This window comes from Rutilus rutilus (genome assembly GCF_951802725.1).
Source record: "Rutilus rutilus genome assembly, chromosome: 23".
Classification (NCBI taxonomy): Eukaryota; Metazoa; Chordata; class Actinopteri; order Cypriniformes; family Leuciscidae; genus Rutilus; species Rutilus rutilus.
This window is the reverse complement of record NC_140233.1, coordinates 23,858,043-23,874,151: the sequence shown is the minus strand read 5'-3', so window position 1 is coordinate 23,874,151 and position 16,109 is coordinate 23,858,043. Positions and strand designations below refer to the sequence as shown.

General features: G+C 36.6%; 1 protein-coding gene across 1 annotated transcript in view; it reads right to left on the bottom strand.

The window, feature by feature from the left end:
* The window catches only part of ano5a (anoctamin 5a), a 51,945-nt gene extending 35,836 nt beyond the window's left edge, over window positions 1-16,109 (bottom strand). Inside the window, exons 1-2 of the mRNA XM_084397056.1 lie at window positions 15,859-16,109; window positions 11,876-11,937 (exon numbers count right to left, since the gene is read on the bottom strand). Coding sequence (XP_084253182.1) covers window positions 11,876-11,937; window positions 15,859-15,931 — 135 coding nt within the window. The 5' untranslated portion in view covers window positions 15,932-16,109. The remainder of the gene's footprint in view (window positions 1-11,875; window positions 11,938-15,858) is intronic.

Genomic DNA, 16,109 nt, shown 5'->3' with positions numbered 1-16,109 from the left:
GTATTATATGTACGCGAAAACTGCGTATAATAGGCTATAATGCACGCAAAACTATTTTTGCCGTATAAATGATACAAGAAATAAAATTCGTGCTATAGATGCGCACTTTAATGAGAGTCTGGCAGAGTGGATCCTCATTTTCACCTCACGATGACGGTAAGATAATATTTATTTGTTTTATGATTGTTTGGTAAACCTAATTTACTGATAGCCTACTGAATAAGTGTTTGTCTTAGAACCAAAAATACATTTTTATTAAAATCTTGGTCTGTAAATGCTTTTTTTTTTTATCTTACAAGATGCTAGGTCACTATCGGACAGTTGTATACCCATCTAACGTAATTCTTAGAAAATGTTTATCTCGATTGGAGCTAGCAACCCATTCTGAATTAAACAAATAATTTGAAATCTAGTAACCTTAACTACTCAATAACAGTGTTCATTTCATTAAGGACATTATTACTGATGAAAATGTTCATTAGGTGAAGGCTTTTTCAACAAATATGACGAAATATATGAATAACGACAATAATTACAGTTTTTCCCCAAACAAACTGATAAAAATGACGAAAAAAAAGAGAGAATGTCCCGCGTAAGATCTATTTTAGGCTGTTCAAGATTGTGAATTTTCACAGACTGTGATGACGTGTTTAACAGTCATCGGCATCGTAATCGTATCAAAATCTCTCAATTTTTTAGGGTTTTCTAGGTTTTTTTAGCTTGTTCTAAACAGCAGTGAATGAAGCAATGCTGCCACTCTCTTTCAAAGAAATGCTGTGCTCACCATCGTTTTTGGTCCCCCAAAGAGCTTTGACACAATTTGAACACTGGATGGGCTTATGGAAAAGCAGAAATGCAGCGGTTACCCCGGTAACCCAGTAAACAAAGCAGCTGCTGTACTTTCTGTTTATGAACACCATTTAAAATTGTCAAACAGCCATTGATATTTTGTATTTGCTTTGGTGTTCATCACAGCACCAAATACTTAAAATACATAGAGCTAGATTTACTAAGAGCTTGTGCCAGTGCAAACCCTTTTTTGCCTACTACTTTTTTTTTACTAAAGACACGCAGTGAAAAATTAGCGCTGTAAAGGCGTGAACAGGGTTATTTTTGCAACTGATCTTATTGCATATGCATTTGTAGGACGCAAAATTTATGGGAGGAAAATATTTAAATTAATCATGCAAGGTGATTAGCGCTCGTCAATTTACTGGTGTTTGCGCCATTATTTAACGCTCAAAAAAGCATGTCTTAAACTAATATATGTCGCTAACTGGTAGATTGTGTTGGTCATTATGGAAATTATACTGATACTATTTAGGGCAGATAGGGTGGTAGTATGCACATTGGGACGCAGGGACAGTCTCAAAAACGCGGTTTGAAATTGCTGGTGTTTCTGACGTCACAAACTACCTTGTAACCAATCAGGTCAACGTGCCGGCGGGCTTTAGCATACAGCAAGCTAGCAGTGGAGTCTCGAGAGATGCCAGGTCATCCCGGTATATTTTTCTATTGATATGAAAAATTGGGTAGATTAAGCAATATAGCGGGTGTATGATGTATATTACGATGTTATGATGAACTATGCCTTTCTCCACTGACGTTCTGAGTTGTTCAAAGCGTTTCAGATGAATGTTAGAAGGCGGACTGAGATGACGAAAGGGAACATGTAACCTATCTAATATTAATTACCGTTGTGTGTCCGACGTTGTAAAGCACCATTGTGCAGCGTTTACCACAGTAAGTTGAGTGCATGAATCTGTGAGCTGGTGAGACTAAGTGGAGGCGGGGATAATTTGCATATTCATGGTTATTCATGGATTGCTTGTTGTTAATGTTAGTTAATACATTGACAAACATTAACTAATGGGACCTTATTGTAAATTGTTCATGTCTCCGTACCCTCCAGCAAATGTTGTGACTTGGGTAGTCATGAAACCCTGTGTACAGCCCTGAGTGTAGACATGTTGTTTCGAGTTGCTTAGCCTTCATTTTATTCCAGTTTTAAATAAGCACTGATTTCTTTTCTTGTTCTTTGTTAAAAAAATTTTGTTGATTATTTTAAAGCAGCACCAGGTAACTTTTCAACCTTCATAATATATTTCCAAGACTCTTGTGATGGTACATCGACTTACAATAGGTTGAATGACACGTCAGGTCCGTATCGTTTTTAATCGTACTTTTAAACTAGGGGTGCACCGATCCGATATTAGGATCGGATATCGGCCGCGATACTGATAAAATAGCTGGATCGGGGATCGGAAAAAATAACAGATCCAGGTTTTTTTTTTTTTTTTTTTTCTCGTTGTCGCAGCAGAACCTACGTCATTCGTCAGCTTCACGCGTGTCGCATGCTAGAAGCAACATGGAGCGAGCCAGAGGCCGTTTCTCAATACCAAGTACGCAAACTTCGGACTTGCGTCCTCCTTGGTAGTTCGGACTTGACAAGTTCGACGAACTCCCGAGGACGAGAGGACGCGAGTCCGATTATTCTGCAAATGGAATAGCATGCGTTCTTGATCGCGTCACTCAGCTCGCTCTGGCTACTCCGGTAATCTCTTTATTTTAGCCAAAAATAAAACGAAGTATGTTATACAACACCACTCTGCCTCTTTTCATTTAAAAAAAAAAAAATCTTAAACATATTAATGGCCACATAAATGTGGTTCAGGCAAACGCGTACATTGATTATCTTTACTGCATATTAACAACACGAAATATAAAACACAACCCTGCTTCTTTTTGTTTTCATTTTTTTAAATATGAAACATAATGATCATTAAAACTGACATTTAAATTTGCCATTGCTGATTAAGTGAGCATTCACAGGTCATGTTTGTGATGGTGGTGTGACACACATTACAATGTTTGGTTATTATTATTTGTATGTGTGATCAAGTTGTTGTTCGACCAACTTTTTATTTTTTTATTCTCAGGTTCAGCTGCTATGTTGCATTTTAAATTCCTGTTGCAGGACTTTGCACTTTATATTTTTTACATGTTTACAATTTTTGGAAACACAGTTTTTTTGTTTCCACCGCTACATTTTAATTTGATTTTTTTTACATTTATTTAAAGAAGTTTGATTATATTCTATTTTCGATTTGAATGCACAATTGTTTTTTAAATAAATAAGAATACAACACATTACATACATCTGTTATTTTGTCTTAGTTATGTTTAGTTAGTAAAGTCTGGTGCCTTTAGTCTCTTCAAGGAAGGTATAAGGTGGAAGGTATACAGTTTATTATTAATTCAACTATAGTATCGGATCGGTATCGGGTATCGACAGATACACAAAGCCCAGGCATCGGTATCGGGACTGAAAAAGTCGGATCGGTGCACCCCTATTTTAAACTTCGGGGTTCGGGTAGTAACCCGAGCACAAAAGGAACTACAAAATTCGACTGCTTTACGGCATAGGCTACCTATGATTGTCGAGTTCACGCGCATAGGTTTAGTACCTATGATCACGCGCGTGAACTCGACAATCGACTACTTTGGACTAAACAGGATGTAAACACAGGTATGAGCGCTGGCTGAATAAACATAATTTTTATTCATATCTTTCACATCTACTGCAGTCAGATTAACCCGCGTTCACTCCGAAGGAATCACTCACATGACCTGTGCACTTGTAATGACACATCAAGGATGTTAAGAGGCTAAAAGCAGGTTTAAAACTTGCCCCATTGAAGTCAACAGGGTGCAAATTTTAAAAAGAGGATAACACGGTGTAGGAAACACCGATTTTTGTCGTTGTTCTCTGTACTGACAGCACTCCAAATGTACAAAAAAATGAGCTCAATGTTAAAATTGACCGGAGTTCTCCTTTAAACAGGGCGCGCGCAGCTCTTAAAGGGGACACACCTTATTTCCACTCGTTACAGCTTCCATCCGACTGAACAGGGACCGGTATACAGGGGGGAGGGGATCAGGCCGTGAGTGAAGAGACTGCTCTGCGTGAGTGGTATTTACGACAGTAACGTTAAATACAAGTAGTCCACAGCGACTCTAGGGGTCGTTGTTTGACCAAAACGGAATTCCTACCTAGTGGGGCTTTAAATGGTTTCAAACTTGACCTTGACTGTGTAAAGCTCTACTCTTACTAGTATAGTGTATGAAATGTGTCTTATGAATAAACTTGCCTTGCCTTCTGTGTGGTTGCTAGGGTGATGTGGGAGGTGGTTGGTAGGGTGTTGCTATGCGGTTGCTAAGGTATTTTGAGTGAGGTGGATGCTCAGGTGGTTGATTTTAGCACCTTGATATGCTGTTGCAAGGGTGGTCTGGGTGGTTGTTAGGGCATTGCTACATGGTTGCTAGAGAAGGTTGAAAGGGTGTTGCTAGGTGGCGGCTAGGGCATTGTAAAGTAGATGATCAGGTGGTTGTCAGAGTTTGTGTAGTTACTATAGTGTTATGGGTGTTTTCAAACATGTTGCTTTCCTGTTGTGAAAGTGGTCTGGGTGGTTGTTAGGGCGTTGCTATTGTGTTCTTGCTTACTGGCCAAATTTCAAAGAATCTATCCTTAAGGCTATGATATTCTGGTCTCTATAAGGCTTAAGTTAAATCTCCCTCCCTCAATGTAAATCTAGGGAAATTGTTCTTTCTTTTTATCGTTTATATTGACAGATTACATATTAAGTGGGTAAATACTGAATCTGTCAGTTTTGGGGGAACTAACCCATGCTGAGCTATGAAAGAGTATCCGCTGAGCAATACAATTGTAATGTTCTCTCTGCTGTCATTTGCATGTCAAGCTCAAAACCCATTTACAGATCGTGACATTTTCAAAAGGACCAACCTCAGCTTCAGAAAGTTACAATTGCATGTAAATAATCAGGTGTATCTCATGACTTTCCCATCTGATTCACTATGTCTTCTTCACATCCGTATTGTACTTTCCCGGTGTTTTTGTTTTTCCAAATTTGGTAAAGCTAAAAATTCTGGCATTATTTACGGTACTCACTTGTTCAAAATCTGTACCTGACATGGTGTAAATGCTAACAATTCTTTTTATTTATTTATTTTTTATGAACTGTCCCTTTAAGAGTGATGTAGCCTGATCCCTTTCTAAACAAATCTCACTGGCACACACAGAAATACTCTTCTGTGCAAACATCATCTAATTAACATCCTGCTGTCTCTTTACTGTAAGCAGGAATATATATATGTTTGACCTGGCAGAGCGACTGCTGTTCTTTCACTACAGGTCTCTCCCTCTTTCATTTACTATAATTACAAGTTGAAGATGATGCATATGAACATATGTTAGAAAGAAAAAAGCAGTCAATAATAACCATACACTCCTGCACTGACTTATAGAGTAAGTATATGCGTGGTTAGGTAAATCAGGCCGAGACAGAGTGAGTTTTAGCCACAAAAAAAACACTTATCTCCAACACAGATATATAATTATGGAACATGACACAATTAGAGACTCAGACTCTATAAAAAACACAGCTAATGAACATGATGAGGCTTTTATGTTCACAGGCATGTTATCATACAGGGAAGGAAATTTAGTGTGTGTTTTTTTTAGAAACTTAATAATACACACTAAAAAAAAGCAATTTTTAAGAAAGCTGGAGAAAAAACCAAGGTAAAATTAATCAATTAAAGTTCTTAACCAAATTAAACCATATATTAACATGCAAACCATATGTTAACATCTCAACAAATGGGTTAAAGATTTCAAAGTCCACCGTCTGTGATCTCCATTTCTGTTTCTTTCCTCTGATGTTTTAAAATGCTGCTTTACAAATCCGCACTAAACATAATTTATTGATGCTGCAATGCAGGCTCAGAGCTCACAAACACTTGTTCAATATGAAATTGTTTGTTTGGACAACTCTAGCCTGAACAATGTTTGGGATAATATTGTGGATTTAAAATATGTGTGTAGAGTTTCAAAGTAATTCACATTCATTAGTTTTGTGGCTCAAAAGGCTATTTTGCTGGATAAAATGTACTTTTACTCCTTTTTTGCAACAAATGCAATTGGAAAATAACACAAACAGGTTTCTCAAACATTCCTGTTATTTAAACCGATAGTCCTGCGCAAAACACACCATCATTCGAGCCAGATGTAGACGTGACAGACCACTTTTGATCACGCCATAGCATTTACATTTTTCAGAGAATTCAACAGTATACTTTCTGAAAAAAATTCCCTTATTTTATTGTGCACAATTCAGATTTCAAAAAACAAAAAAAAACTGTTTTTCTAAATATTTCCTTAGAATAATATTTCTTAAAATTTTACTACATAATGCCTATGAAACTATTTTAGCTGACATGATCAAGGCTACTTAAGTAAACTTACAAGTCAAAGAAATAGTGTATGAAATACTGTTGTCACACCACGTGCGCTTTGTTTGTGTTTTGCTCCGTTCCCACCTTAGTTGTCATGGTTATTCATTTGATCTCATAATTATGTTTAGGTGTGTGTCTTGTTATCTCCACTACTTAAGTTCAGTTCCGTTTGAGTTTTATTGTCGGTTCTCATCAGTGTGTACATTGTGTTGGACTGCTTATCTGAGTTGGAATTTGCCTTGTGGATTATTAAAGCCTGCTATACATAATTTTCTTTGTTGTGTGTTTGCATGAGTCGGCGCGACAACTGTATAGGTTTAGCTTGTGTCCCTACATATGGCTTGAACCCCTCCTTCAAGAATATTTCATCATCCAACAGGCTGTTAGAAAAGTCATGGCACACTGCAGGACCCGTTACAACCTGACATTTCATACTCAAGTAATTCAAACAATCCACTAAATTGTCTTTTCACAATCCAATACATACAGTTATAAAATTAGGTTCCACCCTACATTATTTCCCACTGAATATTTAGTTTTACACAACCATAAGTCACTTTATAGAAATTTTGCCATGCATTTCATGATGTTTTTCACTACACAATAATAGAGACTAATATGATCAAAATGCAAGATGCTCACTCAAAGCAAGCACACACACACACACACACACACACTTCAGCCCTCTTTACCGTGGCGTACCCTGGATCGATACTTCAGAAATAATGCTCTCTTTCTCCAGATCTGTGGATGAATTGAGTGTGTTGTGAGGTTAATGACACTAGAATACACACAGTAACAAAGGCACACAAATGTCAACGCCTGGTCTATTCACACTACACAATAAACCATCCGGGCGAAAGTCCATTTGATGTTCATGTGTTACTAATTTATTTCAGAATGCTTTATTGTAATAATGACGCCAGATGAAGTATATAAAAAACTAATCTAATAGCATGTTATCAACAGCAATATAGTAATATACTCAAATTCTGTTAAGGACAAAGATTCTCCTATTTGCCTTTGGTTTTCCAAGGCCTCAGCAGTGAGTGAACGGCCATCGCTACGAGCGTCTAAAGTAGTAGGACATGCAAACACTCTGGTTGTGAGTAGAGAAAAGCATAATATTCATAATTGCCGAAAGGAAATATGCAAGAGGCTTAAGTGCCTATCTTTGTCATGAATGTGGCTTTTAAAAAAAGGGGTCATATTGTTTGTTTATTTAAACATAATGGGCCAGATTTATTAGCAGTTTGTGCCAGCGCAAACCCTCATTTGGCGTTAACAAACTAGGATTTACTAAAGACACGCAGTGAAGAATTAGCGCTGTAAAGTCGTGGACAGGGTTATTTTTGCGGCTGATCTTATTGCATATGCATTTGTAGGAGTTTCCCTTAAAGACACAAAACTTATGGGAGGAGAATACTTAAATGAAGGTTTGTGCGAGTCAATTTACTGTGGTATTTGCGCCATTATTTACCGCCCAAATAAAAGCATGTTTTAAAACAGACGCTGATTTGAGCTGCTCTTGGTAGATTGTGTTGGTCATTATGGAAATGATCCGACTGCGTCTGTGTTCTTTAATTTGTATACATTAACTTTTCAGATCTTTCCACTCCCATCTGCGCTTTTTTGGAATTGCGCTCTCGTGCTAATTTGCCCTGTTTAGTAAATCTGGCCCGAAGACTGTGCAAATTGATTCAAAAGAAATCAAATGAATTATATCATATTCTGATTAATTGCATGCTATTAAATGAATTTATCAGCACTTGATGAGAAAAGCCCTGCATAGTGGATAATTCCTTCATTTATACATGTACATTACATTATTGTGGAATTTGCATAAAGTATTTAATAATTTACATGACAAAACAATTGGCTTTAGATGTTTTCATATCATTGAACGTACAACTATCATACAACTGGCCTACAGTCCACGATTTCACAATCAAGTTTTGCAATCTGCTCTTTTATTACATCAATAGTTGTATGTTTTTTTTTCTTCATAGTTCTTTATAGTGTTATTAATTTATAATTAATTCTGCTAAGTTATTGTGATGACTTGATAGCCTATTAAATATATATGAAATATTTGATGTTTAACTATTTGATAAAAAAAATGTGTTTTCCATGATGGCCCCTTTAAGTCACACTTTTAACTCACACACAACACAAACACACTCCCTTCTTACCCCCTTAAAGCTGGAGAGGTGCTGCTGTGGTTCAGTGTGTTCTCGCTCACACTGTTCACATTCAATCACTGAAGAATGACTTGAGCAAACAGACACAGTGCTTGTGCATTCAGAGACCACACTCACCATGGACTACACAAACAGGAAGAAAAACAGAACAGAGAGAAGAGAAGATGTGCAACAGAGAGTGCTTATCTTGAATCAGTCTAAGAAAAAGAAAAACATAAAAACATAAAAAGCCAAGAAAAATATGGAGAAGGGTGAAGGACAGATAACAGCGGAGATAAAGTGAACTTCAGAATTTTCTTTTGATGACATCAGCAAAAATCAAAGTATTTCATCTGAGTCTGAGGGGAAGTAAGAAGTAGGGGGAACAATTAACAATAGAAATGAAAATTCTGTTATGTACACACACTAATGTCATGCAAAACCTGTACGATTTTATTTTTTCCGTGGAAGAACACAAATGAAGAAATTTTCAAGAATGTTAAACTCCAAAAACTCCTCTTTTTTGTAAAGCATTATACATATATCAGAAAATTTGTCTATTTGACTAATATTCCAAGTCTTCTGAAGTTTAAGATAGGGGAAAATGACTAAAATTTGAATATTTATTCATGTTATTCAATGAAAATCTCCTTCATGAATGTGCATATTCAAAATCAACGCGTCATGATCAGTTACGGGACATTAGTGTGACCGGCTGCTTTTCCACAGTCAGCCAGTGCGAGCCAGGGCTAACAACATATCGGGCCAATAGCCTCGCAACTCGAGCCGCGAGGACCAAATCAAGCTGTGTTTCCACTGTCAGGCCAACAGCCCAACAACAGCCCTATACCCTAAAACCCGCTTTAACACGCCTCCATAGAACGACGTCACACAACCCCACTATTTCACCAGCATGGGGAAGCTAGCTGACTGAAAACTAGCTAGATCGCAAAATGAACATGACGTTTGGTCTTCACTTAAAAACTGAGACTCCATAATCTATATTTGACCAATGATTTACAATAAAAAATGCTAGAGTGACAGTAATTTGTCTAAGTTCTTCAAGCAGTCTCTGGTGTTTTCCATTATATGTGTATTTATTATCAGTGGTTAGCATAAGTAGCCTTTAGCATCGTATAGAAATATATTTATGCCTCATACAGTGATCAGAATCCCTATCGGATCGCGTGCGGAAGTTATTTAGGATACTTGCTGGTGTCTGGTAATGAGTTTTGAACTGAACATTTTTTTAAATGTCTTAAATGTTGAGGTTAGCTGGTAGCCTGATGTAATAACATGGGAAATGAGCAGCGGTGTTGACCCTCTCCTGACTTTTGTCTCCTGACCCCACTTGGCTTGCTTTGGGCCAAGGTATTCGGCAGGCCATAAACCCCAGGCTGTTGGCACAGAGGAAGCTCTGAGAAGGCCCAATCAAGCCCAGAAGTGACAGTGGAAGCGCGCTCGCTTTTGGCCCGACAGTGGAAACACGGCTACTGAGAACAAATCTGACACACGTCATGCTAGGTCTTGAATATTATGCGCAGGTGTGAATGAGATTTGAGAGCAGTGAAAGAGGGGGAAATTTTTAAATACTGTTCAGTTTTTTGCATGACTTCAGTCGTATGGACTTTAAGATACTTTTATGGAGCTGTTTTGTCATTTTTGAGTCCCAGTCCCCATTCACTTTCACTGTATGCAGCATGAACACACTGTGAAACTTCATACGGGTCTCAAACAACATGCTTGTGAGCAAATGATGACAGAATTTTCATCTTTGGATTAGAGCTGCACAATTAATCGTTGAAACATCGCGATTTCGATTCAAACACTAAAGAGATCTTTTTCCTAAATTATAACTATTTGAGAAGTAAGATCACAGCGAACATCCAAATCTGCGTTGGCGATGCCTGCTATGAAACAGCTTCACAAACAGGCTTTTTAACCATACAGTGTCATTATTTCTGAAGTACAAGTTTATAGTTCGGATATAAACACTGATGTCTATGGTAACGATCAGTAATTTGAAGCTTCAAATAAAGATTGTATTGATTACATCGTTACACCAGTAGGTGGCGACAAGTGACAAGTGTTAAAAAAATTATTTGTCATTGGATCATTCATTCACAAGATTAGTTAAATGCTAATTCATCTAGTAATGAAACAAGTGAAGAGTGAGTCATTGAATCATTAATTCAATAATAAATAAATAAAAATATAATTAATTAAGACCCTGTATGAATATAATTAATTAAAATTAATGAAATATTTTTATATAGACTGCAGCAATTCATATTTTGTAAGAACCTTTAGTTATTTACACGTTATTTTGTTTAGTTGTCTATTCAGAATCGTGGGAGAATCGAGATCTCTATTTTTTTATTCAATCGTGATTCTCAATTTATCTGTAATCGTGCAACTCTAATCCATTAAGTAAATCTGTTTCTCAAGTCGACAATAGAGTTTCTCAAAAAAGTTTCACTGGTAAAACGGCGCCACAAAGAACAATCCTGAAAACCAAACCTGCAAACACACTGGAAGTTGTTTGCGAACAAGTAATTTTTCATATGCAAACTTAATGGGTGTGCATGGGCAAAGGTGACCTGATTTGAATGAATGTGTCATGATGGAAGGACACCTGTCTAGGCAAACAAAAACTGACCATTGAGCATTAATATGAGCTAATCAATTATATGTGGATATGTGTTTCCCTGCATTGTGTTCTTAATTAACCTAAACATGTCTTTATTAATGCATTGACCTGTGACAAAACACACTTTGTTCACAAGACATTCATTTCTTTGAAAACGTCTCTATTGAGTCACAGCATGTCTATTTATCTATTTATCTCAACAAAGGATGGTTTTTTAATAATTTTTTTAATAATGCATAACTAACTTATGCAATAACCTGCTATATGACACCTGCTTCTGATTTCTATACAGTTGGCAGTTCTATCCTAGTGTGTTTTGGGTGGTTGCCGAGGGCTGTTAGCTTGTTATGCGGTTACTAGGGGTTCCTTACTGGACAAAATCTCAAGTATCTCGCCTGCTAATGAGATATGGTTACACCATAAAGCCTTGAAGGATTTCCCTGTTGAAAACATCAATATTTTTTGTGTTTTAGATGCTGATGTTCCCAACAACCAGCAATATTTCCTTGCTCATCCAACTTAAGACCAATAAAGACCATGCTGGTTGACCAGATTATTTGGCGGTAAATAGCAACCACAAGCTAGACCAGCACTAAACCACCACGAACCAGTATAAATCAGCCTGGACCAGCATGGAAATTCTTTACAACAGGTTTGTGACAGTATTGAGACTAGTGTTGGCACTATCAAATTATTTGACGTAGAAACTGAAGATCAGGAGATTTTTTACCGCAGCATTTTCAAGTTGAAACGACTCCTTATCCGAACTGGTATGGAAGCCATTGTTTTCTTCTGGAGAGAAAAAAAAAGACAAAATAAGGGATGTTAATAGATGTTCAAATGACTTCCCTTTTTCCAAAAATCTTCTCTTTTCTAGTTGTTTCTTCAAATATGAGCAGTAGTGAAAGCAATGTAAATTCCTTCTGATAAAACAATTTGTAACATTGTCAAACTTTTGAGGATAAAAATTAGGTGAAAGGTCTTTTATGGTCAAACAGATACTGAACTAATAACATAAACTCTTGTTTTGCTGCTCCTCACATTTAACCAAAAAATATTAACATACTTGAACAGAAAAGCACACAGATACACAAACACACTGGCCATACTAACACAGAAGCACAATAGGTACAGACATTTATTTTTTTTTAATTCCAGACACAAATACAAATTATGTTTACTTCTCCAAAAGCTTAAGTCACTTGTCCAACTTACTGAAGTGAAATAACCAAGACTATCCCAATTCCCATCCATCTTCATTTGTGATCAAGTCATAGGCTAGTACATTTTGTTTCTGGAACCTTTCCATCTGAATATTTTATTGTTGTAACATTGATTATTAAATTGCTTTATATTGTATCATAAGAGTTTCTGACCACAAACGTAAGAGGAAGAACACAGTGCGAGTGTCCTGAAATGCTGAACAGTTTGGAATAACAAAAGGAAATCTTCGAAAATACAATGCAAATATTGATTAAACATCTGTATGTGTGTAACTATGGTCACAAGCATTGGTAGCAAGTATACGAGCTGACTTTGGTTATATATTAATAAATAAATAAAAACGATGTACTTCGGTCTGCTGTTATATGTGAACAGGACAAGTTGACTGTCACGCCTGATAGTAAATACGGCTGTCAGTCCCAAACACTGACTGTATGAAGCCACATAATCCAAAACCAGCTCTTACATCTAAATACAGCTGGAATACTAGAAGGTTTCTTATCAGATCAGGCTAAATTTACTGCACCGACCAGAGGAGAATTGCTCCAGAGCTCATAGCATGCAGCACTTTCTAAACATAGATATCTGAGTAGATATCATCTTTTCTATGAGAATTCTTGAAGAATCTTCTCACAGTCTAGTCACAGGCTAAACATGTTTGAGCTGGTTTAACTGAACGCAAAATTCACTGACATCTTAAAATGTTATTGTCATTGTTTTGTCTAAAGAAGATGCACACCAAGAAGGTTTTTTTTTTTAAAGGCACGTTTATAAAAGCTATAAATGACCTAATTTAAAGGGATAGTTCACCCAAAAATGAAAATTCTGTCATCATTTACTCACCCTCAAGTTGTTCCAAACCTGTATGAGTTTCTTTGTTCTGCTGAACACAAAGGAAGATATTTGGAAGAATGTTTTAATCAAACAGATCTCGGTCCCCATTGACTACCATAGTATATATTTTTTCCTACTATGGAAGTCAATGGGGACCGAGATCTGTTTGGTTACAAACATTCTTCCAAATATCTTCCTTTGTGTTCAGCAGAACAAAGAAACTCATACAGGTTTGGAACAACTTGAGGGTGAGTAAACAAAAAAAAATGATAGAATTTTTATTTTTGGGTGAACTATCCCTTTAACAAAGGCCTAATCCTGGCTTAATCTAAGTCCTGTTTGTTAAACTAGGTATGAATAGGTAAAAATAGGTATGGATAATCAAGTAAACCTAAGTTGCTTCAGTCCAGTTAGTGTTTATCTTAAAATATTACTAACAATGTAAATGTTATCCTTGTTTACTTTATAAAAAATCATTAAAGATTTCACAGCTAAAAACATGTGAACCACGCACTGAAGGGAGACGTTTTTAGAATTATACTAGACTTTTTACTTTCTAAAAAAGTATAGGCTAAACTATCAATCAGGCGACAGAAGGCATGTGGTAGATTGCGTTCAACAGTTTCATTCTGGCTGATAATTTATAAATGTTGATATCAAACACAGTAGGTTTATAGGATTCATTTCATATTTTCCCTCACTTCCCAAATGAATCTCAAACACAAAAGACACGAGGGTGAGTGAATAATGAGAGAATTGTCATGTTTGGGTGAACTCATCTCCTGTCCAATGTTTCTGTCTCTGTCTCACAGAATGTCAGCTTTGACAAAACCCATAAAACCACGCAATAGTGTGTTATCAAACCAATGAATTTCACATGAACAATCTCTGCTGTTATATAAAGATAACATTTTATAATTTTATAGTGTGTGTATAGCCTATCCATGTGACAGTGTTTTTTCGAACAAGCCAGGATTCATTCATTTAATATTTATTTTTATTGCATGCAGATGTCTGACTTTTGATTGACATTCACAATTATTTTACATTTACTCAAAGAAACGTACAATACATTGAAGGAATAGTATATACCCTGTATGCATGACTTTAGTTTTAGCATTCTTTATTGTTTGAGCAACAGAATATATAAATCAGTCTTGTCCTAATATATTGCATATTTTAGGACAAAGACTGCTCTGTTCTGTTCCTAGAGATCTATCATCCTGCAAAGTTAAGCTCCAATCCTAATCAAGGCTGAACCAGCTAACAGATACGATCTTCATGAACACTTGACCGCTGGAAGAAAACAAGTCAACTTTAGGTACATGATATGAAACTGGAAGCGAGAATGGTTGCTATGCTAACACAGGAAATATGAACACAAAGCACATGAGACCACCTAGTTTGTGGTTAGTTGAAATCCACAGCATAAAACCATGATGTCAAAATGGTGTTACTAGTTCCAGTTCTTTTGAGTGAAATTCTTGTATGGTTTAAGTGGCAGTGAACTAGTGTGTGTGTGGTGGCTATTTACTAAAGACAAAGTTGAAAACATAAATGTTGCAGATGAGTTTACAGAGCCCTTTATCAGCTTATCAGGGAACTCCTCTAATCATGCAGGGGCAAGTGAAGACGAACTGAACTCAGCAACATTCAAACAAGTCTGACAAAGGCAGCCATATCCATTGTGTCTTGATTCATATCAAGTGGTTGCATTAGTAAATATATGATAAGTCTTTGTTCTATGATTTTTTTATAAATACTGAAACTGTTCAAAGTCATTATCAAGCTACTTTTTAAAAACCTATTTTATATGGTAATCTATACCCTCTGACCATAGCCCAGATTATGAGGAATGTACAGTGTTTTTGAGCTGTTCATTGTGTCTGTTAGTCAGAATCTTCCCTTCACTGCAATGAGTTTAATAGAAACTGCTTTGGCTGTTGGCATGACTACACTGATGACAAAGAGAAGGAAAAGTACATGACCATTTTAAGGTAAAATCACAATCAAGGATTTTAAAGGGGAAGTTCATGAGTCTCTCAGCCTATTCTGTTTAACTATACAGTCACAACTAGTCCATGAGAGTTTATCTCTGCCCTTGTACATAGTGTGCACCCACTGTATTGCATATCAACATAATAGTCATGCTAACAGGGTATGCCTACTTTTAATCTTTATACTATGTTAGAGAGTCCAACTGTATTATATCAACATTCTTGTAAACACCAGAAAAGTTTATACCCTTCCTGAAATTCATTGACTATAGGCTAATGCAATGTAAACCTGACTACATGAAGAACACAAATTACAGGCTATATATTAATACATCCAGATACAATAAAGAGTGGTTTAAAGGTTTTTTTTTTCATTATTTTTTTTTTTTACATTTATTTTAAAATATTATTATCATAATTTTATAAGTTTAAAGCTAACTTGTCTCATGTTACTGTCGCGCACAATTTAGACGGAACGGATGTGCGCATTTGGAAAATACTCTTCAGGCCATTAACTCTAAAAAGACTATTTGAATAAGATAAATGAACAACAAAAGTGGTAGCTAACTTAAGAATAAAGCACAAATGTATTTTTCTCTTCTTCTTTTAAAACATTCCCATGAGTGAAAACGAGTAAAGGCGTGTTCCGGACACTTACCGCCGCTGGACCAAGCAGTTCGGTTCATTTCTATAAGCGTCTCATCACTCGACTTTCCCGGTCCGCGATTCATCTTTATTAAGTGTCCTGGTGTATTCTAAACGTGAATCTGTTATAAATCACAGATCTTTCCGTAAGGGCTCCGTGTGAGCCCACGCCCCGTGATCCGACCTCAGCTCTGCCCGAGGAATGACCGTTCACTTCACGCTCAGCGGATCAGATTTGCCCACTCGGGTTTGTCTTGGGTCTCA